At 38.4% G+C, this 23,866-nt stretch overlaps 1 protein-coding gene across 2 annotated transcripts in view; it reads left to right on the top strand.

Annotated features, from left to right (window-relative positions):
- gprc5ba (G protein-coupled receptor, class C, group 5, member Ba) overlaps positions 1 to 23,866 on the top strand; it is a 39,569-nt gene that overhangs the window by 5,488 nt on the left and 10,215 nt on the right. For both annotated transcript variants that reach the window (XM_061884889.1, XM_061884890.1), the window contains exon 2: positions 22,055 to 23,080. In XM_061884889.1, the coding sequence (XP_061740873.1) occupies positions 22,057 to 23,080 (1,024 nt within the window). In that variant the 5' untranslated portion in view covers positions 22,055 to 22,056. The remainder of the gene's footprint in view (positions 1 to 22,054; positions 23,081 to 23,866) is intronic.

Here is a 23,866-nt window from a genome sequence, read left to right as displayed (position 1 = left end):
ATGTTTAATGCATGGATGCATTGACATAAGTGATGATCAATAGCGTAATAAATGATCTTTGTTATTGGCAATGCAATATTTCCAAGCGGCTACATTTCATTGAAGTACATCTATACTGGAACGAGGAATAGTCTGTTCCAGGGTCAACATGTCGCTATCATAACACCTTTATAGTGGTAAAGGCTGTGGCTTATAAAATATTTTCCACTTTGATACATTTTTGTACATAAATGAATGATTAATAGAATATAGTAAAATACAAACTATTAACTTTGTGTGATGGGTGGTAAAAAGGCAAATCAGTGTAATGTATTATCCAACCCCCTTGAGATATACTGTGTGTTCTTATTAGTGTTGTTCCAACACCAAAATGTATTTTGATACTTTTCTAAATAAAGGGGACCACGAAAACGGCATTATTGGCTTTATTTTAACAAAACATCTTACAGTTCTTTAAACATATGTTTCTTATTGCAAGTTTGTCCTTAAATGAAATAGTGAACACACTACAACAGTGTTTTCACACTAGTGTGCCTTGAGATACAGTCTGGTGTGCCGTGGGAGGTAATCTAATTTCTTTGATTTCGGTTAAAAATATGTTTTGCGAACCAGTAATTATAGTCTGCAAGGTCGGTGCTGTCTGGAGCTCGGCAGTGTAACCGTGTAATACTCTTCCATATCAGTAGGTGGCAGCCGGTAGCTGATTACTTTGTAGATGTGGGAAACAGCGTGAGGCAGTGTGCAGGTAAAAAAGGTGTCGAATGCTTCAACCAAAAATAAATGAATGGTGAGCGCCCCTAAAAAAGCATTGAAGCTTAGGGAAGGCTATGCAGAACCAAACTAAAACTGAACTGGGTACAAAGTAAAAAAAAAACAGAATGCTGGACAACAGCAAAGACTTACTGTGGAGCAAAGAGGGCGTCCACAAAGTACTTCCAGACATGACAATCAACAATGTCCCCACAAAAAAGGATAAAAACAAGTCAAATATTCTTGATTGCTAAAACAAAGTAGATGTGGGAAATATCGCTCAAAGGAAGACATGGAACTGCTACAGGAAAATACCAAAAAAAGAGAAAGAGCCACCAAAATAGGAGCGCAAGACAAGAAATAAAAGACTACACTCAGGAAAACAGCAAACAACTCAAAATAAGTTACGGCGTGATGTGACAGGTGGTGACAGTACACCTACTTTGAGACAAGAGCTATAGTCATGCATGCTTGCTCATGCTTTACAGTCATATCCAACCACTTTTTACTGTCAATTGAGTTTCGTTTTTTAATGATTTCTGCTGGTTGTGCCTCCACATTTTTCAACGCAAAAAATGTGCCTTGGCTCAAAAAAGGTTGAAAAACACTGCTTTAGACAACTTGTCTTTTCAATCAATCAATCAATCAATCAATCAATAAATCAATCAATGTTTACTTATATAGCCCTAAATCACTAGTGTCTCAAAGGGCTGCACAAACCACTACGACATCCTCGGTAGGCCCACATAAGGGCAAGGAAAACTCACACCCAGTGGGACGTCGGTGACAATGATGACTATGAGAACCTTGGAGAGGAGGAAAGCAATGGATGTCGAGCGGGTCTAACATGATACTGTGAAAGTTCAATCCATAATGGATCCAACACAGTCGCAAGAGTCCAGTCCAAAGCGGATCCAACACAGCAGCGAGAGTCCCGTTCACAGCGGAGCCAGCAGGAAAACATCCCAAGCGGAGGCGGATCAGCAGCGCAGAGATGTCCCCAGCCGATACACAGGCGAGCAGTACATGGCCACCGGATCGGACCGGACCCTCTCCACAAGGGAGAGTGGGACATAGGAGAAAAAGAAAATAAACGGCAGATCAACTGGTCGAAAAAGGGAGTCTATTTAAAGGCTAGAGTATACAAATGAGTTTCAAGGTGAGACTTAAATGCTTCTACTGAGGTAGCATCTCGCACTTTTACCGGGAGGGCATTCCAGAGTACTGGAGCCCGAAATGAAAACACTTTTTTTGGGGCTTTGGGAATCACTAATAAGCCGGAGTCCTTTGAACGCAGATTTCTTGCCGGGACATACGGTACAATACAATCGGCAAGAGAGGATGGAGCTAGACCGTGTAGTATTTTATACGTAAGTAGTAAAACCTTAAAGTCACATCTTAAGTGCACAGGAAGCCAGTGCAGGTGAGCCAGTACAGGCGTAATGTGAACAAACTTTCTTGTTCTTGTCAAAAGTCTCGCAGCCGCATTTTGTACCAACTGTAATCTTTTAATGCTAGACATGGGGAGACCCGAAAATAATACATAAAGTAATCGAGGCGAGACGTAACAAACGCATGGATAATGATCTCTTTAGTGGACAGAATGGAGCGAATTTTAGCGATATTACGGAGATGAAAGACGGCCGTTTTAGTAACGCTTTTAATGTGTGCCTCAAAGGAGAGAGTTGGGTCGAAGATAATACCAAGATTCTTTACCGTGTCGCCTTGTTTAATTGTTTGGTTGTCAAATGTTAGAGTTGTATCATTAAATAGAGGTCGGTGTCTAGCAGGACCGATAATCAGCATTTCCGTTTTTTTGGCGTTGAGTTGCAAACAGTTAGCGGACATCCATTGTTTAATTTCATTAAGACACGACTCCAGCTGACTACAATCCGGCGTGTTGGTCAGCTTTAGGGGCATGTAGAGTTGGGTGTCATCAGCATAACAGTGAAAGCTAATACCGTATTTGCGTATGATGTCACCTATCGGGAGCACGTAGATGCTGAAGAGTGCAGGGCCAAGGACCGAACCCTGGGGAACTCCACACGTTACCTTAACGTAGTCCGAGGTCACATTGTTATGGGAGACACACTGCATCCTATCAGTAAGATAAGAGTTTAGTAGAAAGTAAGCAAACAAAGGCTCTTAATTTAGCTGCTAAATAAAACAGTAACATATTGTTTAATTTTCCATTCTATTATTTTGTCAACATTATTAAGGGCAAGTGGTAGAAAATGAATTATTAATCTACTTTTTCATTTACTGTTAATATCTGCTTACTTTCTCTTTTAAAATGTTCTATGTACACTTCTCTTAAAATGTAAAAATCATTTATTCTTCTGTTGTTTGGATGCTTTACATTACTTTTTAAAGGCGGTATAGTACCGAATATTGCGGTACTATACCAATACTCGTATATCGTACAACCCTAGTTCTTATTATTCTTTACTATTATTATAATCCAAACAACTAAAATATTTCTAACAGCTTTAGCGCACTTAAAAAACGTATATCTTGCAAGACATGTGTACACATTTTCAAAGACTATACAGAAAGACACACATGTTGTCTGCCATTTTTTTCCAGTTAATTAATTCAGGATGTGTTACTTTAGTCTGTATTGTGTGCCACATGTTCCCTGGACCCGCACGTTTGACATCCCTGATGTAAAAGCGATGTTTTAAGTCCGCTAGCATTGCCACATTTTTTTTTAAGAAGTTAGCCCCAATATAATTCAACTAGTTCAGCATTTTAGTAAGTAGATTTGTCACTTTTCACAGAGAGAGCTCACAAAGTCATGTGGTAAAAATGTGGTAAAAATACAAATAGTACAATCAAAACATGATGTAACAACAGAAACATTGCAAAAATAAAATAATATAATAAAATTCATATATTGAATTAAAAAAAAATATATATATATATATTTAAAAAATAAAATTAACTATCACAAGAATGCACACTTAAACACATTTGAACTGCCTTATAAAAATCTCAATATAGGGCAACTCTCAGCCCATAAGGGAGTGCATTCCACTTTGAAAGGGCAACTAACTATCACCTTTGCTTTTTAATTTTGTATGAGGTAGACGGTCAGCCTTAAATGTTCCATTGTGTACAGGTGCATTTTTTTTTTCTGTTTATATTTCAACGACTAACACAAGACTCTTAATGCCAAAGATCAGGTTTGAGCATTCCAAGAGCCATCATTTTAACCAGTGCAAATACGAAATGTTAATAAAAAACATAATGTAAAATAACAAATGACGTTAAGTAGTGTTGTCCCACTACCAATATTTTGATACATTTCGATACTTTTCTGTACTTTGATACATTTCTAAATAAAGGGTACAACAAAAAATTGACTTATTGGCTATATTTTAACAAAAAAAATTATGGTACATTAAACATATGTTTCTTATTTTAAGTTTGTCCTTAAATAAAATAGTGAACATACTAGACAACTTGTCTTTTAGTAGAAAGTAAACACAGGCTCCTAATTTAGTCTGCTGACATATGCAGTAACATATTGTGTCATTTTCCATTCTATTATGTTGTCAAAATTATTAAGGACAAGTGGTAGAAAGTTAATTATTAATCTATTTGTTCATTTACTGCTAATATCTGCTTACTTTCTCTTTTAATATGTTTGTTCTACACTTCTGTTAAAATGCAATAGTCATTAATTCTTCAGTTGTTTGGATGCTTTACATTACTTTTGGATGATACTACAAATTTGAGTATCAATCCGATACCAAGTAGTTACAGGATCATACATTGGTCATATTCAAAGTCCTCATGTGTCCAGGGACATATTTCCTGAGTTTATAAACATAAAATTAATTTTTTTAAAAACAACAAAAAAATTTTGGAGATGCTAAAAAATATTTATCTAATAATAGTAGTATCGACTAGATATGCTCCTGTGCTTGGTATCATTACAGTGGATGTTAGGTGTAGATCCACCAATGGTGTTTGTTTACATTGTGACGCCGGTGAGCTACGGTGTGTAGTGAAGCATGTTTAGCTATTCCTCGTCCTGCAGAGATGATGCTTTTAAGAAACATACTTTATTTGTCACCATCGAGACAAGGATTAGGTATTTAGAAGTAGCTAAAACACTGCAGACTACGGCTGGACGTTAGCCGCTAGTTAGCAAACCATGTCTTAAAGCACCTCTTCCTGAGGGCGTTTCAATGTTATAATTTGACCTTTATCGTAAGTTTTGAAGCCAAAATAGGTCTGTTTTCCCTTTTCTGTCTACACACTGTGTCTGCTTGTAAGTACTCTGTGATTGTGCGCCGCCGAACATGCTCCTCTTCTCGTAAAACCAGCGTACCGATCCCCCGTACTTAGAGGCGGTATGGTGCCAAATATGATTCATTAGTATCGCGGTACTATACCAATATCGGTATACCATACAACCGTACTATTGAGCTAAATACATCTCCCTTAATGAGGAGTTTTATGAAAGAAAACAAATGTATACTTTCAACATTTAAGTGATGTTTGGTGGGCCCACAGGGCGCCTATTTAGGACTACTATACTGTAGTTCAGCGGTCACCAACGCGGTGCCCGCGGGCACCAGGTCGCCCGTAAGGACCAGATGAGTCGCCCGCTGGCCTGTTCTAAAAATAGCTCAAATAGCAGCACTTACCAGTGAGCTGCCTCTATTTTTTAAATTTTATTTATTTACAAGCAATCGGGTTTCGCTTTGTTCGACATTTTTAATTCTAAGAGAGACAAAACTCAAATAGAATTTGAAAATCCAAGAACATTTTTGAAAGACTTGGTCTTCACTTGTTTAAATAAATTCATTTATTTTTACTTTCCTTCTTATAACTTTCAGAAAGACAATTTTAGAGAAAAAATAAAACCTTAAAATTGATTTTGGGATTTTTAAACACATATACCTTTTTACCTTTTAAATTCCTTCCTCTTATTTCCTGACAATTTAAATAAATGTTCAAGTATTTTCTTTTTTATTGTAAAGAATAATAAATACATTTTGATTTAAATCTTCATTTTAGCTTCTGTTTTTTCGACGAATAATATTTGTGAAATATTTCTTCAAACTTATTATGATTAAAATTCAAAAAAATGATTCTGGCAAATCTAGAAAATCTGTGGAATCAAATTCAAATCTTATTTCAAAGTCTTTTGAATTTCTTTAAAATTTTTTCTTCTGGAAAATCTAGAAGAAAAAACGATTTGTCTTTGTTAGAAATATAGCTTGGTCCAATTTGTTATATATTCTAACAAAGTGCAGATTGGATTTTAACCTATTTTGAACATTTCATCAAAATTCTCAAATTAATCTTAATCAGGAAAAATTACTGATGGTGTTCCATAAATATTTTTATTTTTATTTTTTTCAAAAAGATTCGAATTAGGTAGTTTTTCTGTTCATTTTTTTTTTTCGGTTGAATTTAGAATTTTAAAGAGTCAAAATTTAAGATAAACTATGTTTCAAAATTAAATTTTCATTTTTTTCGTGTTTTCTCCTCTTTTAAACCGTTCAATTAAGTGTTTTTTCCATCATTTATTCTCTACAAAAAACCTTCCGTAAAAAGAAAAAAAATGTACGACAGAATGACGGACAGAAATATCCATTTTTTATATATATATATATATATATATATATATATAGATTTATTTATTAAAGGTAAATTGAGCAAATTAGCTATTTCTGGGAATTTATTTAAGTGTGTATGAAACTGGTAGCCCTTCGCATTAATCAGTACCCAAGAAGTAGCTCTCGGTTTCAAAAAGGTTGGTGACCCCTGCTGTAGTTTATCATTTAACAGTCTTAACCTGTGTGATTGATTGCCATCACGTGTGGGCGTAGTATGTCTATTTATATTTAACTCCCATGAAAGATGATCACGGGACTATTTTTAAGACTGTCTGGCAAGTCATCATTTGTTGACGTTTGGGGGTTGGGGCAGTCCATGCTTGAGATGAAACACCAGCCAAGTCAATTAGCATGTGGTCCTGCTGCGAGCCCCCTGTTCCATGTTAATGAGGCCTAATTAGGATGGCAAGGGGATACCCTTAAAGAAAAAACACCTACTCAGGAGTTGATTAAAATGTCATCATCGTCTTCGCGGTTTTGGCGTTTCACGACCAGCTGATAAGGATTGGCGACAGCATCGAGGCGAGCGGGGGAAACAGATGGACAGATCACGGTGGTTATTATCATGCTTTTGTTCAACCAGCACGTGGATTATTCCTCCAGCGTCTTCCTGCTTTTTAGTCTACAACAAAAGCCTCATAAATTGCTGCATATTTGACTAAAAAAAAACTCTGAAGAAAGTCCCGTCCTTGTTTGGAAAGTCCCACAACTTGTCAGCAGATCCTTGACTAACTTTAAATGCCAAATACAAACAAAGAGGATAAAACATTGCTCATAATAGCATAGAAAGTTAAGAGAATGGAATATTTCTGATTATAAAAATGTAATTCAACGGATCTGTGGTCAAACTGTCATCAACTGAACATAAACTGCCATGAACTGTACAGGCCATGTCCTAAGGAACATTTTAATAGTTGGCATTCAAGTATAATATTTAGAAATGCTTTAAAATGTGATATCTTAAATTATCGGTATCAAAAAGTAAAATTTACGACTTTTTAAAACGCTACTGTCAGGAGTGGTACACGGACGTAGGGAGAAGTAGAGAGCGCCAATAAACCTTAAAGGCACTTCCTTTGCGTGCCGGCCCAATCACATAACATCTACGGCTTTTCACACACACAAGTGAATGCAAGCATACTTGGTCAACAGCCATACAGGTCACACTGAGGGTGGCCGTATAAACAACTTTAACACTGTTACAAATATGCGCCACACTGTGAACCCACACCAAACAAGAATGATGAACACATTTTGGGAGAACATCCGCACCGTAACACAAACATAAACACAACATAACAAATACCCAGCATCCCTTGCAGCACTAACTCTTCCGGGACAGCATGTCCCAAATTCCAAGCTGCTGTTTTGAGGCATTTAAAAAAAAATAATGCACCTTGTGAGTTCAATAATAAATATGACATTTTTTTCCATAACTTGAGTTGATTTATTTTGGAAAACTTTGTTACATTGTTTAATGCATCCAGTGGGGCATCACGAAAAATTTGGTATAATAATGTGTTAATTCCACGACTGTGTATATTGGTATCGGTTGATATCTGAATGGCTAATTAAGAATTGGACAGTATCGGAATATCGTCAAAAAAGCCATTATTGGACATCTCTAACAATATTGATTTATAAATATAAAAAATATCACTGTAATGATCATCATGAAACCGTTAAAAATAAATCCAAAATATTGATTTTTTTTATTGATTTTTTTTTTTTCCTTTATCATGAAAAAGGGACGTTTTTTTTATGAAAAAGGGAGGTTTTTGTGGTTGGTGCACTAATTGTAAGTGTATATTGTGTTTTTTATGTTGATTTAATTTAAAAAAAAAAAAATTGTATTTTATTTTTTAAATAAAAATGAATAAAAAATTCTTCTGCCGCCCGGTACCAATCGAGCCACGGCCGCGGCCCGGTGGTTGGGGACCACTGCCCTAGCACACCGGGGTCATGTTGACGGACATGTTAAAGCATGTCTATAGTTGACAAAGTCAAGACAAGATTTAATTCAGTCCAATCATCGACCATTTAGAATGATCATCTTAACTTTGAACACACTACTCACATGTGAATAAAGGGCATACTTAGTCAACAGCCATTCATGTCACACTAAGGGTGGCCGTATGAACAACGCCAACACTGTCATAAACATGTGCCATATAGTGAAACCACACTAAACAACAATGATAAAGAATATTTGCACCACAACACAACATAAACATAACAAAACAAATCCCCAGAATTCCCTGTAGCACCAACTCTTCCAGGAAGCAACAATATAAACAAACGTCATGGGTGGATGTACACCTAACATCCACTGTAATGATACAAAGTAAACGAGCGTACCAAGTCGATACTACATCAATATTTTTGAAAATCGCAAAATCTTCTTGCGTTTTTTTCCCCCCAATTTATATTATGTTTATAAACTCAGAAAATACGTCCCTGGACACATGAGGACCTTCAATATGACCAATGTATGATCCTGTAACTACTTGGTATCGGATTGATACCCAATTTTGTGGTATCATCCTAAATTAATGTAAAGTATCAAACAACAGAAGAATAAGTGGTTATTACATTTTAACAAAAGTGTAGATAGAACATGTTGAAACAGAAAATAAGCAGATATTAACAGTAAATGAACAAGTAGATTAATAATTCATTTTCTACAACTTGTCCTTAATAATGTTGACAAAACGTCAACAGACCAATAAGGAGTCTTTGTTTTATTACTTACTACTAAAAGACAAATTGTCTTGTATTTTACTATTTTATTTAAGGACAAATTTGCAATAAGAAACATATGTTTAATGTAATAAGATTTTTTTGTTAAAATAAAACCAATAATGACATTTTTTTGGTCCTTTTTATTTAGAAAAGTACCAAAAAACATTTTGGTACCGGTACCAAAATATTGGTCCCGTGACAACACTACTGTATATACTTCAATGAAAAATATATGAAATGTGTTTAATAAGGAATGTTAAAATGTTTATCCAAGAGTGGGACCCTGGAACAAATTTATTTCAATTGCATTGTTTCCTATGGGGGAAAAAAGATAATAAACTCCAATAAATGCTGAAATTGATAGGAAAATATTTCTTAAAATTTTGGCTGTAGAAGTAATGATGGGGAGAGTTTGACCCTGGAACAAAGTAATTAAATGTTCATTATTTTCCATATAGAAGAAATTGATTCCAAACTAGACGAACTGTGTTCAACTTTAATGAGAATTGATTGATTGATTGATACTTTTATTAGTAGATTGCACAGTTCAGTACATATTCCGTATAATTGACCACTAAATGGTAACACCCGAATAAGTTTTTCAACTTGTTTAAGTCGGGGTCCACGTTAATCAATTCATGGTAAAATATGTTAAATATTTGTGTAAACATGTTATAATGTGAATATGTTAAGACAAGCTCTATAATGATGAAAGTTTGATGCTGGACCAAAATAATGCAATTTCCATTATTTCCTACGGGGAAAGTACATTCTAAACTCCAACTAGAGGCAATTCCTGAAAAAAATTGCGTGTTGATGCTTCAATGTTGAAGTTCAACTGAAATCCTGGATTTTTTTTTAATATATATACATATATAATTATTGAAGTAGAGCACACAATTCCCAAACAGGCTGAATATTTTGAAGTTGGAACCATTTGAATCGGATGAAATATGTGAGAGTTGTGGGACTTTGAAGAACGTGCCATTGATTTCAATGGGAATTTCCCAAAAATGTAGGAATTTTGGGAAAAGCGGGAATTTTTTTGAAAATAGTAATAAAACTTGAATGGTCTGAATGAGTTGAAATAGTTCATATTGGAATTTTTCAAATCGGCCAAGAAATGAAGTAGTAACATGTTGAATTGAGAAACGGTATTAAGGAATTCCTGGAATTTCAGGAAACCCGGGAATTTTTCCAGTTCGAAAAACAACCTTGTGTTTTGACCCGATTAGGAGAAATGTTTGGACGGTGGAGCGGTTGAAGTGGGTTAAAAAATGTGGAAGTTGCCAGAAAAAAGGGTCAAAAAGGGGTTTGAAAAAAACGGGAATTCCCGGAATTTTTTTTAACTTAGAAAAAAAACATTTTCAATGTTCAGGATGAGTGGGAGATGTAGCAGGTGGAATGGTTTTAATTGGTTGACAAATGTGGAAATGGTGGAAGTTTGAAAAATGGCCAATTAATTTTGAATGGGGAAAAATATTATCCTGGAAATTCTGGAATTCTGGGAAATCTGGGAATTTTTGGAATTTGTCAAGGGAAAGCCCGCGATTCCCAAATAGGCTGAACAGTTTGAAGTTGGATCGGTTTGAATCGGGTGAAAAAGGTGGAAGGTACAGTGCACCAAAATCTGGAGAAGAAAAAGTTGAAGAAGTTGAATAAATAGATGAATTTTGGTGTAGAAAACCATATGAATGTCATTACAGCCAATATTTCAGGTAACAATTGAACATTCACACAATAAATGTTAATGATGATCGGAAAATGTTTAATTTTTACCTGAAATATTGGCTGTAATGACAATGAGAGTTTGACCCTAGAACAGATTAATTTAATTTCTATTACTTCCTATATAAAAGAATGGAACCCAAACTACACAAAAAAGATTGACGTCAATTAAAAAATAAAATAAAAAAGCATGTTAAAATAGTTTAAAAATGGTCAAAGTTTGCCCCTGGACCAGATTAATTGAATTTACATGATTTCCTTTAAAGAATAAAACTAGACAAACTGTAGTTAAACTTGAAAGGAAAACACAATACATGTTTTGGGATGAGGAATGTTGAAATGTTTATACACGTTTGATAACGGTACTTATAATAAATTAATATTATTGTTATGATGCGTCTCAGCGTCTCGTGTTTGAGGTCAACAGAGAAAAATCGCTATATAAATCTATTCTATTATTATCATTCAATCAATCAATCAATGTTTACTTATATAGCCCTAAATCACTAGTGTCTCAAAGGGCTGCACAAACCACAACACAAACCACTACGACTAAAACAAAGATCTACCGCAATATTTCCACTCTGTGACAAAAACGACATTTCTTTACAATGTTTGCATATTTCCATTAATATATTCTACAGGACATAATACATTTTAAACTCCATTAAATGTTGACATTAGTTGGGAAACGTTACTTACTGTAAATGTTAATATTTATGTAATGAATATTGGCTGTGCAGTTACTGATGGGGAGAGTTTGACCCTGGAACCGATTAATATGACTTTTATGAAGCGTCACATGCTTAAAGTCATTAAAAAAAAAATTATTATTATGCTACTTAAAACATTGCCTTCACGAAATAATTAAATAAGCAGGGGCGTCCATGTTAACGTTGCCTGGATGGCAACATATGTTGCTCCAAAACCTGTATGAACTTTTCAGCATTAATGGTGCCTTCACAGATGTGTAAGTTACCCATGCCTTGGGCACTAGTGCACCCCCATACCATTACAGATGCTGGCTTTTGAAATTTGCGCCTATAATAATCCGGATGGTTCTTCCTCTTTGTTCCGTAGGACACAACGTCCACAGTTTCCAAAAACAATTTGAAGTGTGGACTCGTCAGACCAAAGAACACTTTTCCACTTTGCATCAGTCCATCTTAGATGAGCTCGGTCTCAGCGAAGCCGGCAGCGTTTCTGGGTGTTGTTGATAAATGGCTTTCGCTTTTGCATAATAGAGTTTCACCTTGCACTTATGGATGTAGTGACGAACTGTATTAATGACAGGGGTTTTCTGAAGTGTTCCTGAGCCCATTTGGTGATACCCTCCACATGTCGGTTTTTGATGCATGGATGGATCAAAGGTCATGGGCATTCAATGTTGGTTTTCGGCCTTGCCGCTTATGTGCAGTGATTTCTCCAGATTCTCTGAACCTTTTGACGATATTACGAACTGTAGATGGTGAAAGCCCTAAATTCCTTGCAATAGCTGGTTGAGAAATGTTGTTCTTAAACTGTTGGACAATTTACTCAGGCATTTGTTCACAAAGTGGTGAACCTCGCTCCATCCTTTGTGAATGACTGAGCATTTCATGGGAGCTGCTTTTATACCCAATCATTGCACCCACCTGTTCCCAATTAGCCTGTGGGATGTTCCAAATAAGTGTTTGATGAGCATTCCTCAACATTCTCAGTTTTTTTTTTGCTACTTTTTTGAAACATGTTGCAGGCATCAAATTCCAAATGAGCTAATATTTGCCCAAAATAACAAAGTTGCTTAGTTCGAACATAAAATATCTTGTCCATGCAGTTTATTCAATTGAATATAAGTTGAAAAGGATTTTCAAACCATTGTATTCTGTTTTTATTTATCATTTACGTAACGTGCCAACTTCACTGGTTTTGGGGTTTTGTACATACTTTTCTTAGGGGAAAAAAATATTTGAAAGTTTACACATGGTCAAACTAGACCTGTACTTCCAAATGTGAGGTTGCATATAAATCTTATAATTACATAAAACCTCCAACACTTTGTGTAATTTAAAATTATTTAATGTCAAGAAAAAGCAAAGTGAGCGTTCAAATAGTGTCACCCACATGTACACAAGTCGTGCAAAATGACCCCGGGTCACCGCACCAGGTGGATGGTCAAAACCTGTCAATCATCGCCACAGTCATTAGCACCTGGTGCTGTGCCTTTACCGGCTATCATGGCTGCACGGGCATCGAACAGGACGTGACAGCTTGTGTTCTTGCGACACGCAGGCGCAATACGATCTAAGATGGAGGCCAGGTGGCAGCATGCATGGCACTCTGAAACAGCAGCCATGCAACCGCAGAACTGGAAGAAGCTGGATCGCCCCCAACACCCTCCACCTCCATCTCTGCCCCCCCACCCCTCTTCTGGTTACATAAGACCCACAGAACGGAGGCAAGGAGGTGCAGCAGGGAGGAGAAATAAAAGAAGCCAAAATGGAAGAGGAGGAAAGAGGGAGATTGTAATTGGCCGATGAGACTGTGCCGCCCGCTTTGGAGGAGATGTGGTGTTGAAAGCCAAACTAGAGAGAGGCTTTAAAATGGAGGAGATAAAGAGAGACCATCTTTATTTATTTGGAACTTCTAAAGTCGACACTGCCTGACTTGCAAATGAACATTTTTTTTCCCTCATTCCATCAATTAAAATCAAAACTGTCTGTTCCAGGGTCAAAAACTGTCATCACCACAAATCAACCACAGGCAGTGGTTGTTTTTTAGTCACTGTTGACCTATAGGTTGTATTCACCTGACGTCACGTCCGGATCTTAAATATGCGAGGCTTAAAGTGGTGGTCAAGTGAGCGTCTGTTGTCAAGGCGTTTGGCCTTTTTCCAGAAGAAAAGTGCCCTATGTTTGCGTTGTTTTAGGCTAGGGGTCGGCAACCCAAAATGTTGAAAGAGCCATATTGGACCAAAAATACAAAAAACTAATCTGTCTGGAGCTGCAAAAAATGAAAAACCGCATATAAGTCTTATAATGACGGCAACACATGACATCCATCCATCCATTTTCTACCGCTTATTCCCTTTTGGGGTCACGGGGGGCGCTGGCGCCTGTCTCAGCTACAATCGGGCGGAAGGCGGCGTACAGCCTGGACAAGTCGCCACCTCATCACAGGGCCAACACAGATAGACAGACAACATAAACACTCACATTCACACACTATGACATAAGTGTCTATATTAGTTGTATTAGCCTACTATCAAAATAACTTTAAAAGTCATGTATAAGTGTTATAATGAAGGCAACACATGATGTAAGTGTCTATATTAGTTATATTAGCATACAATCAAAATGACTTTGAAAGTCATATATAAGTCTTATAATGAAGGCAACATATGACATAAGTGTCTATATTAGTTATATAAGCCTACTATCAAAATAACTTTAAAAGTCATGTATAAGTGTTATAATGAAGGCAACACATGATGTAGGTGTCTATATTAGTTATATTAGCATACAATCAAAATGACTTTGAAAGTCATATATAAGTCTTATAATGAAGGCAACACATGACATAAGTGTCTATATTAGTTATATAAGCCTACTATCAAAATAACTTTAAAAGTCATGTATAAGTGTTATAATGAAGGCAACGCATGATGTAAGTATCTATATTAGTTATATTAGCATACAATCAAAATTACTTTGAAAGTCATATATAAGTCTTATAATGAAGGCAACACATGACATAAGTGTCTATTAGTTATATTAGCCTACTATCAAAATAACTTTAAAAGTCATGTATAAGTGTTATAATGAAGGCATCACATGATGTGTCTATATTAGTATACTATCAAAATGACTTTGAAAGTCATATATAAGTCTTATAATGAAGGCAAGACATGACATACGTGTCTATATTAGCTATAATAGCCTACTATCAAAATGACTATGTGTCACAGGCTGAAGCAAATCTTCGTTGACAGAAATGTTGAAATGTAATATTTATTCTACACATTTTTACAACATTAGAAACCATTACTAAATCCGAAGCTACTCAGAAGTTGAGATGACTCTTGTAAATTACTAGCTTTTAATGTCCAAATGTATAGATGTGTGTGTCCAAGTTAAGGCTGTCTTCTTTTAATAATTTATTACAATCATTGACAAGCTAGGTAATATTTGCTGTGGTCTGGAACAACATGGCACACAAAAAACTACCAGAAATGCAGTCCGTATTACATATAGATAATGTGTTATGAGACATGCAAAACTAAATTATATACAAAAACGATAAAAGTAAAGGATATTAAATGAGCTCAAATGAACCTACAAATGAGGCATAATGACGCAATATGTACATACAGCTAGCCTAAATAGCATGTTAGCATTGATTAGCTTGCAGTCATGCACTGACCAAAAATGCCTGATTAGCACGCCAACAAGTCAATAACATCAACAAAGCACACCTTTGTGCATTCATGCACAGCATAAAACATTTGGTAGACAAAATGAGACAAAGAAGGAGTGGAAGATTTAACAAACAAACTGTTGCATCACAGTCCACACTAAGGTGGGTTCAAGAACCGCCGAAATTAGTAGGACAAAACGACGTTCACCAAATAGTCTCATCAGTGAAGCATTCACTCAAAACATATTAAACAGTGGGATTTCTAACATTTGGGAAGGTTTTGTGTCATGTTTGTCCTCTAACGAATAACATACTAAAACAAAAACAAAAAAATGTGCCCATCTTTTTCCATTTTCACGTGTTGCTGACCCCCGTTTAAGGCTGTTGGAACCATTCAAATTGTGAAAAAGATAACAAGTGTCTTCAGAGTTTCTTGAGAGGTAATCAAGAAGGGCGAAAAAGTGCAAGATTTTACAAAGGGACGACAAAAAATGCGGCGATCACTTTGTTTAAAGTTTGTTTGATATATATAATTTTTTTGTATTTCCCATTAAAATGTTATCTTGATATGATTTGAATTTTATCAACCACTAACTCGGCGAGTATAAATGAAAGAAAGTACATGTGAGCAAAACCTTTAAGAGTTGAACTTTTACCAAAGTGAGCAATCATAAGTGAAGATTTCCACACATACACAATATTAAAATATATACAGTATAGGCCAATGTTTAGACACACCTTCTCATTCACAACACAGCTGAGGGTCCCAACCCATTGATAAAGCAAAAAATTCCACTAACCAACCCTGATAAGGCACACCTGTGAAGTGAAAACCATTTCAGGTGACTACCTCTTGAAGCTCATTGAGAGAATGCCAAGAGTGTGCAAAGCGGTAATCAGATCAAAGGGTGGCTATTTTGAAGAAACTACAATATAAAATAGGTTTTCAGTTATTTCACCTTTCTTTGTTGATAAGTACATAACTCCACATGTGTTCATTCATAGGTTTGATGCCTTCAGTGACAATCTACAATGTAAAATGTCTTGAAAATAAAGAAAACGCATTGAATTAGGAGAAGGTGTGTCCAAACTTTTGGCCTGTACTTGAGTTATATTTTCAAAAGACGGAGAAAACCACACATACTGTTAACAACGCGTGCAACAATAACAATGCAACATGGCTTAAACTTACCCAGCCAGTACAGCGACCTTTGATCGCTTCTTCGTCTTCTTTCACAAGCAGCCAAGTCTTCAGTGGGGTCTCTGATTATCTTTATGGGGGAAATGAGAAACAGTAAATAAAGGACGGTGCTACTCGCAGTTTGTTTACAAGGACGCATCCTTGCAAGACGCGAAGTGAAATAATGAAATGCAACCTTACCTGAGCAAAAACAAAACACGATTTATTCGGGAGAGTGTTGGTACGAATTTCCTTTATCGTTCATATCTGCTTTTAGTAGTAAGATCTAGGCCCCTTGCTCACTCACATATATTGCAGGTGGTTTGCTGCATAGTAGCCATGTTAGTTTGGTTGACCACCACTATGCTTACTTCCATTCAAAAGTGAAGTGAAGTGAATTATATTTATATAGCGCTTTTTCTCTAGTGACTCAAAGCGCTTTACATAGTGAAACCCAATATCTAAGTTACATTTTAAACCAGTGTGGGTGGCACTGGGAGCAGGTGGGTAAAGTGTCTTGCCCAGGACACAACGGCAGTGACTAGGATGGCGGAAGCGGGGATCGAACCTGCAACCCTCAAGTTGCTAGCACAGCCGCTCTACCAACCGAGTTATACCGCCCGGTGGTAGAGCGTGACTGATTACGAGCTATAGTTGGAGTTCTGAGCAGCCTGGACGGAGAAAGTATGTAAACCAAACAACTGAAGACGTGGTTAATTTGAATATTAGAAGATCGGGACAAAGCAAGTCAAAAAACGTTTCCTAATGCGCTGTTTATTATTACTTTTAATTATAGATGTTCTATAATGGCTTTTTTGCCGATATGAAATAATGTCCAACTCTTAATTACCGATACAGATATCAAACGATACCGATATATACAGTCGTGGAATTAAAACATTATTATGACAAATTTTGTAGTGATGCCCCGCTGGATGCGTTAAACTAAATAAATCAAATCAAGTTATGGAAACACATGCCAACATGGCACTGCCATATTTATTATTGAAGTCACAAAGTGCATTATTTTTTTTAACATGCCTCAAAACAGCAGCTTGGAGTTTGGGACATGCGATACCTGAGAGAGCATGAGGAGGTTGAGGTGGGCGGGGTTAGAGGGGGGGGGGGGGGGGTTGGTAGTGGGTTGCAGAGGGTGTATATTGTTGCGTCCCGGAAGTGTTAGTGCTGCAAGGGGTTCTGGGTAATTGTTCTGTTGTGTTAATGTTGTGTTACAGGGTGGATGTTCTCCCAAAATGTGTTTTTCCTTCTTGTTTGGTGTGGGTTCACAGTGTGCGCATATTTGCAACAGTGTTAAAGTTGTTTTTACGGCCACCCTCAGTGTGACCTGTATAGCTGTCGACCAACAATCCTATGTATTCACTTGTGTCGTGTGTGTGTGTGTGTGGAAAGCCGTAGATATAATGTGATTGGGCCGGCACACAAAGCCAGTGCCTTTAAGGTTTATTAGCGCTCTGTACTTCTCCCTACGTCTGTGTACACAGCGGCGTTTTAAAAAGTCATACATTTACATTTTTGAAACTGATACCGATAATTTCCGATATTACATTTTAAAGCATTCATCGGCCGCTAATATCGGTAGTCCGATATTATCGGACATCTCTGCTTATAGTTTACTGAGTAGTTTACTGAGTGTACAGCATGCATGTTCTATCATTATTGCTACATGTTTTCACTGGTAGCCTTTAGAAGCAGCATCACACAGAAAAGTACATTTTTACCGACCATTTACTCAAACATCAACAGACTTAAAGGCAAAATATAGGTACAAAATCCAAAACCAGTGAAGTTGGCACGCTGTGTAAATCGTAAAATAAAAAAAGGATACAATGATTTGCAAATCCTTTTCAACTTATATTCAATTAAATAGACTGCAAAGACAAGATACTTAATGTTCAAACTGGAAAACCTAAGTTATTTTTTGCAAATATTAGCTCATTTGGAATTTGATGCCTGCAACATGTTTCAAAAAAGCTGGCACAAGTAGCAAAAGGACTGAGAAAGTTGACTGATGCAAAGTGGAAACGTGTTCTGTGATCTGACAAGTTCACATTCCAAATTGTTTTTGGAAACTGTGGACGTTGTGTCCTCCGGACCAAAGAGGAAAATAACCATCCGGATTGTTATAGGCACAAAGTTCAAAAGCCAGCATCTGTGATGGTATGGGGGTGTATTAGTGCCCACGGCGTGGGTAACTTACACATCTGTGAAGGCACAATTAATGCTGGAAGGTACATACAGGTTTTGGAGCTACAAATATTGCCATCCAAGAAACGTTATCATGGACGCCCCTGCTTATTTCAGCGAGACAATGTCAAGCTAGGTGTAACTACAGCGTGGTTTCAGAGTAAAAGAGTGCGGGTACTAGACTGGCCTGCCGATAGTTCAGACCTGAAGCCTATATTACCACAACGGAGACCCCGGACTGTTGAACAACTTAAGCTGTACATTAAGCAAAAATGGGAAAGAATTCCAGTTGAAAAGCTTCAAAAATTGGTATTCTTGGTTTCCAAATGTTTGCTGAGTGTTGTTAAAAGGAAAGGCCATGTAACACAGTGGTAAAAATGCCCCTGTGCTCACTGTGTTGCTGCCATTAAATTCTAAGTTAATGATTATTTGCTAAAAAGAAACAAGTTTCTCAGTTGGAACATTAAATACCTTTTGTTTGCAGTCTATTCAATTGAATATAGCTTGAAAAGGATTAGCAAATCATTGTATTCTGTTTTTATTGACAAGTGTTCACTGGTTTTGGGGTTTGCATTATTGAATCTATTTTGGGTGTTCATTACCATTACTACAATAAAATATACATTTTTGACTTTTGCTATAGGCATCAAATAGGGTGACTTTTTCCTGCCACCTTCAGGAGGTTCTAGTGTTAGTTGTTTTTTTTTACATAACAAAACCAGGGATTGTGTTATGTGCGTGTTTGTGAAAGGTCTATTTTGTGACTTAGCATGTGACTGCACGCATGTGATGGGTGTGTGTGTGTGTGTGTGTGTGTGTGTGTGTGTGTGTGCTACAGAGTCCAACCATCTGTGCGAGTGAAAGTGTGAGAGTGAACAAAATGGGGGTCTTGCTGCCTCATGTTGTGAGGGTCTCTACTGTGTTTTTAATGCACGCTCATTAGGAGCTGACAAAGAAGAAGAAGAAGGAAAAAATGGTACCAAAGACAGAGGAGGAGCTGTCTACTCAGCTTAATATGGACGAGTGAGCGCTCTCTCTCTCTCTTGTCTCCTCAAGACAGAGACGTAACCATGGTTACCAGGGGACGTGCAAGGGTGTCTGGGGGGCTCACCAGGAAATCAATGCTTTGGAGAAACTGGCGTGCAGATCAGCCGTCACCACTGTTTCTGTCTCGGTGTGTGTTTTCCGTGACTCATCCCTGGCTCTGCAGGAAGTGGATGTTAAAGCAGTCATAACCAGCAGGTTGAAGGCTGGTGCTGTAAGGAGACAGGAAACGACGGGAGCTTAAGGTGAAATTGCAGCAGGAAACCAAGGGAAGGAGGCGGGCTGGATAATTATTTTGGAGGGGTGTAAATCTCTCCGGGATGCATGAAAGAGCTGCTGTACACAAATGAATATGCACGAGGAGCGCATGCATAAATATTACACAACTCCCGGTCCTCCCGCAGGGTGTCAGGAGAAGTGAATAATAATCTTTTATTTTAGGTTGTAAACAAGCCTTAGTTAAAATAAATATAATGGATGCAGCATTTATGAGGCCCTAAATGTTAGATCTAACACAAGAGCTAAAAAGATATGAACAATAAATATTCACGTAACAATGAAGTAGGGCTACAGTTTTCGCATGATTTGTGGGTTGATTCTTTTTCTTAACCACAAGTGTGCCCTGGTTTATGTATGTTGCCTTGGTTATGGTATGGTCAAAGGTTGCACGTAACACAGTAGTCAGTTCCCCTATCTGCAAAATCAAGTGTCCAAACCAAAGCATTTTTTTAAAATTGTGTATGATTGCAAAAATGGCCACCATAAGGTCAAAGAAAGTTGCGAGTGCCAGCACTTTAAACAAGGTGAAAAAAACTATTGAATACAGGTCCAGATGTCCGATAATGGCTTTTTTGCGAATATCCCGATATTGTCCAACCCTTGATTACCGATTCCGATATCAACTGATACCGATATATACAGTCGTGGAATTAACACATTATTATGCCTAATTTTGTTGTGATGCCCCGCTGGATGCATTAAACAATGTAACAAGGTTTTCCAAAATAAATCAACTCAAGTTATGGAAAAAAATGTCATATTTATTATTGAAGTCTCCCCGAGAGAGCATGAGGAGGTTGAGGAGGGCGGGGTTGGGGGGGGGGGGGAGGAGGGGGGGGGGGGGGGTAGCGGGGGGTGTATATTGTAGCTTCAGCATCAAGGGTTGGAATTGGGGGTTAAATCACCACAAATTATTCCCGGGCGAATCATTGGTACTTTAACTTTAGCTTCCTGGAAGAGTTAGTGCTGCAAGGGGTTCTGGGTATTTGTTCTGTTGTGTTACAGTGCGGATGTTCTCCCGAAATGTGTTTGTCATTCTTGTTTGGTGTGGGCTCACAGTGTGGCGCATATTTTTAACAGTGTTAAAGTTGTTTATATGGCCACCCTCAGTGTGACCTGTATGGCTGTTGACTAAGTATGCGTTGCATTCACTTGTTTGTGTGAAAAGCCGTAGATATAATGTGATTGGGCCGGCACGCAAGGGCAGTGATTTTAAGGTTTATTGGCGCTCTGTACTTCTCCCTACGTCCGTGTACCACTTCATACAGCGGCGTTTAAAAAGTCATAAATTTTACTTTTTGAAAAGGATACCAATAATTTCCGATATTACATTTTAACGCATTTATCGGCCAATAATAATGGCAGTCCGATATTATCGGACATCTCTAATACATATATATATATATATATATATATGTGTGTATATATATATATAGGAATTTATTTTTTCCTAATGTGATGTTTTGCAGCTTGTAAAGCAGGGGTCAGGAACCTTTTTAGCTGAGAGAGCCATGAAAGCCAGATATTTCAAAATGTATTTCCGTGAGAGCCATATAATATTTTTTTAACACTGAATACAACTAAATGTGTGCATTTTTAAGTAAGACCAACATTTTTAGAGTATAATAAGTCTCTTATTCTTTTTAATAACATTGTTATTCTAAAGCTAACCAATAATGAATATAACACTTTTTACCATTAATGGGACTTCTTGAACAGGTGCGATAGAAAATGGATATTTGGATTAAAATGCATGAGAATGTTTTATAATTTGAACGTTATTTTTAACACTGTGATTACCAGCCTAATTATTCATTACTTATGGTGTTAAGCAATGTCAGCTAAGATTTATCTGAGAGTCAAGTGCAGTCATCAAAAGAGCCACATCTGGTTCTAGAGCCATAGGTTCCCTACCCCTGTTGTAAAGCTTCATAATGCTGAGTGCTGAAAAGGCTTCAGTCATTCATGAACTGCTGTGCTTTTGTTACTGATGGCGGCCATTGTCTCTGTGGGTGGGTCAGTGAATGTCTGACAACTTTTGTTACTTTGTTTCCAACCCGCTCTCACACACCTCTTGTCTTGTTCATTCCTGAAGAGATGGCGTTCCACCTGGTCCTGTTCCTGCTGCTGCTGACCCACCGGACCACGGGCCAAGACTCCGAGGACCCCGATGCTCTCCCGACGGGCTGCGGTTGGGGCCTGGGACGACCCTACACCCTCCTCTGCGACCTAGACTCCGTATGGGGTGTCGCCGTCGAGTCTGCGGCGGCGGGCGGCGCGCTGGCGGCAATCTTGCTGGCCTTGGTCCTGCTCTGCCGCGTGCGTCACATCAGCGAGGCGGAGAAGCGTAGCGGCGTCGGCCCCATCCTGTTGCTGCTCCTGGGCGTGGTGGGCTTGTTCGGGCTGAGTTTCGCTTACCTGATCGAGCAGGACGAGACGCTGTGTCTGCTCCAGAGGGCCCTGTGGGGCCTCCTCTTTGCTCTTTGCTTCTCCTGCTTGCTGGTGCAGGGCGTGCGCCTGCGGAGGGTGGGCCGGGAACGCCGCGGCCCAGGGGGATGCGCTCTCTCGGGCCTGGCGTTGGGCCTGAGCGCCGTGCAGGGCATCATCGCCGCAGAGTGGATCCTTCTGACCGTGCTGAGGGAGGGTCGCGCCGCCTGCCAGTACCTCCCCATGGACTTCTCGCTGGCTTGCAGCTACGTGCTAGCCCTCCTGTTAGCCGCCTTGACTGCCGCCGCTCTGGCTCTATGCGGGAAGAGCCGTCGGTGGCGCTGCAGTGCCGTTTGGCTGCTGGTCACCTGCCTGCTGTCGCTGCTGCTGTGGGCGGCTTGGGTCGGCTTCTATCTGTACGGAAACTCCTGGCTCGAAAAGTCCCCAGAATGGAACGACCCGGCGCTGGCCATCGCATTAGTCGCCCAGGGATGGCTCCTGCTCATCTTCCACGCCATTCCCGAGTCGCACATCTGCCTGAAGCCTCCGCCGCAGCCCACCGCCCCGGACTACTTCGACACGTCACAGAACTCCACGCGGCTGAGAGAGACCAGCTTCGATGAAGACATCCCGCTCTCTCACAGGCAGTTTGTGGAGAACCAGGGATACGGATACAACGACGAAAACACAGCAGGTATGTGAAGAGAAAGAGACATCATTCATGGTAGAAACTAAGATTGTATGTTACACCGGTATTAGTATAGTACTGCGATACTAATGAATCATATTCGGTACTATACCGCCTCTGAAAAGTACCGGTACACCACCCCGCTCCCCTGTCATCGTCACGTTGTGACATTGCTGGTTTACGAGCAGATGAGCATGTTCGGCAGCGCACAATCACAGAGTACTTACAAGGAGACACAGTGTGTAGACAGAAAAGGGAGAACAGATGCATTTTGGCCTAAAACTCATGATAAAGGTGAAGTTACAACACTAAAACGCCCTCAGGAAGAGATGCTTTAAGACATGGCTAGCTAGTTAGCGGCTAAAGTCCAGCCGCAGTCGGCAGTGTTTTAGCGACTCCTAAATGACTAATCCTCGCCTCCATGGCGACAAATAAAGTAAGTTTCTTACAAGTATCATCCCTGCAGGACGAGGAATAGCTAAACATGTTTCACTACACACCGTAGCTCACCGACGTCAAAATGTGAACAAACGCCATTGGTGGATCTACACCTGACATCCACTGTAATGATACCAAGTACAAGAGCATATCTTGTCGATACTACTATGATTACGTCAAAATTTTTTGGCATCACAAAACATATTTGTTTGTTTTTTTAATTTATTTTACGTTTGTAAACTCAGAAAATACATTCCTGGACACATGAGGACTTTGAATATGACCAATGTATGATCTTGTAACGACTTGGTATCGGATTGATACCCAAATTTGTGGTATCATCCAAAACTAATG

Source organism: Nerophis ophidion, linkage group LG23 (assembly GCF_033978795.1).
Source record: "Nerophis ophidion isolate RoL-2023_Sa linkage group LG23, RoL_Noph_v1.0, whole genome shotgun sequence".
Lineage (NCBI taxonomy): Eukaryota > Metazoa > Chordata > Actinopteri > Syngnathiformes > Syngnathidae > Nerophis > Nerophis ophidion.
Note: the sequence above shows the minus strand (reverse complement) of the source record. Positions and strands in the feature narration are given on the sequence as shown.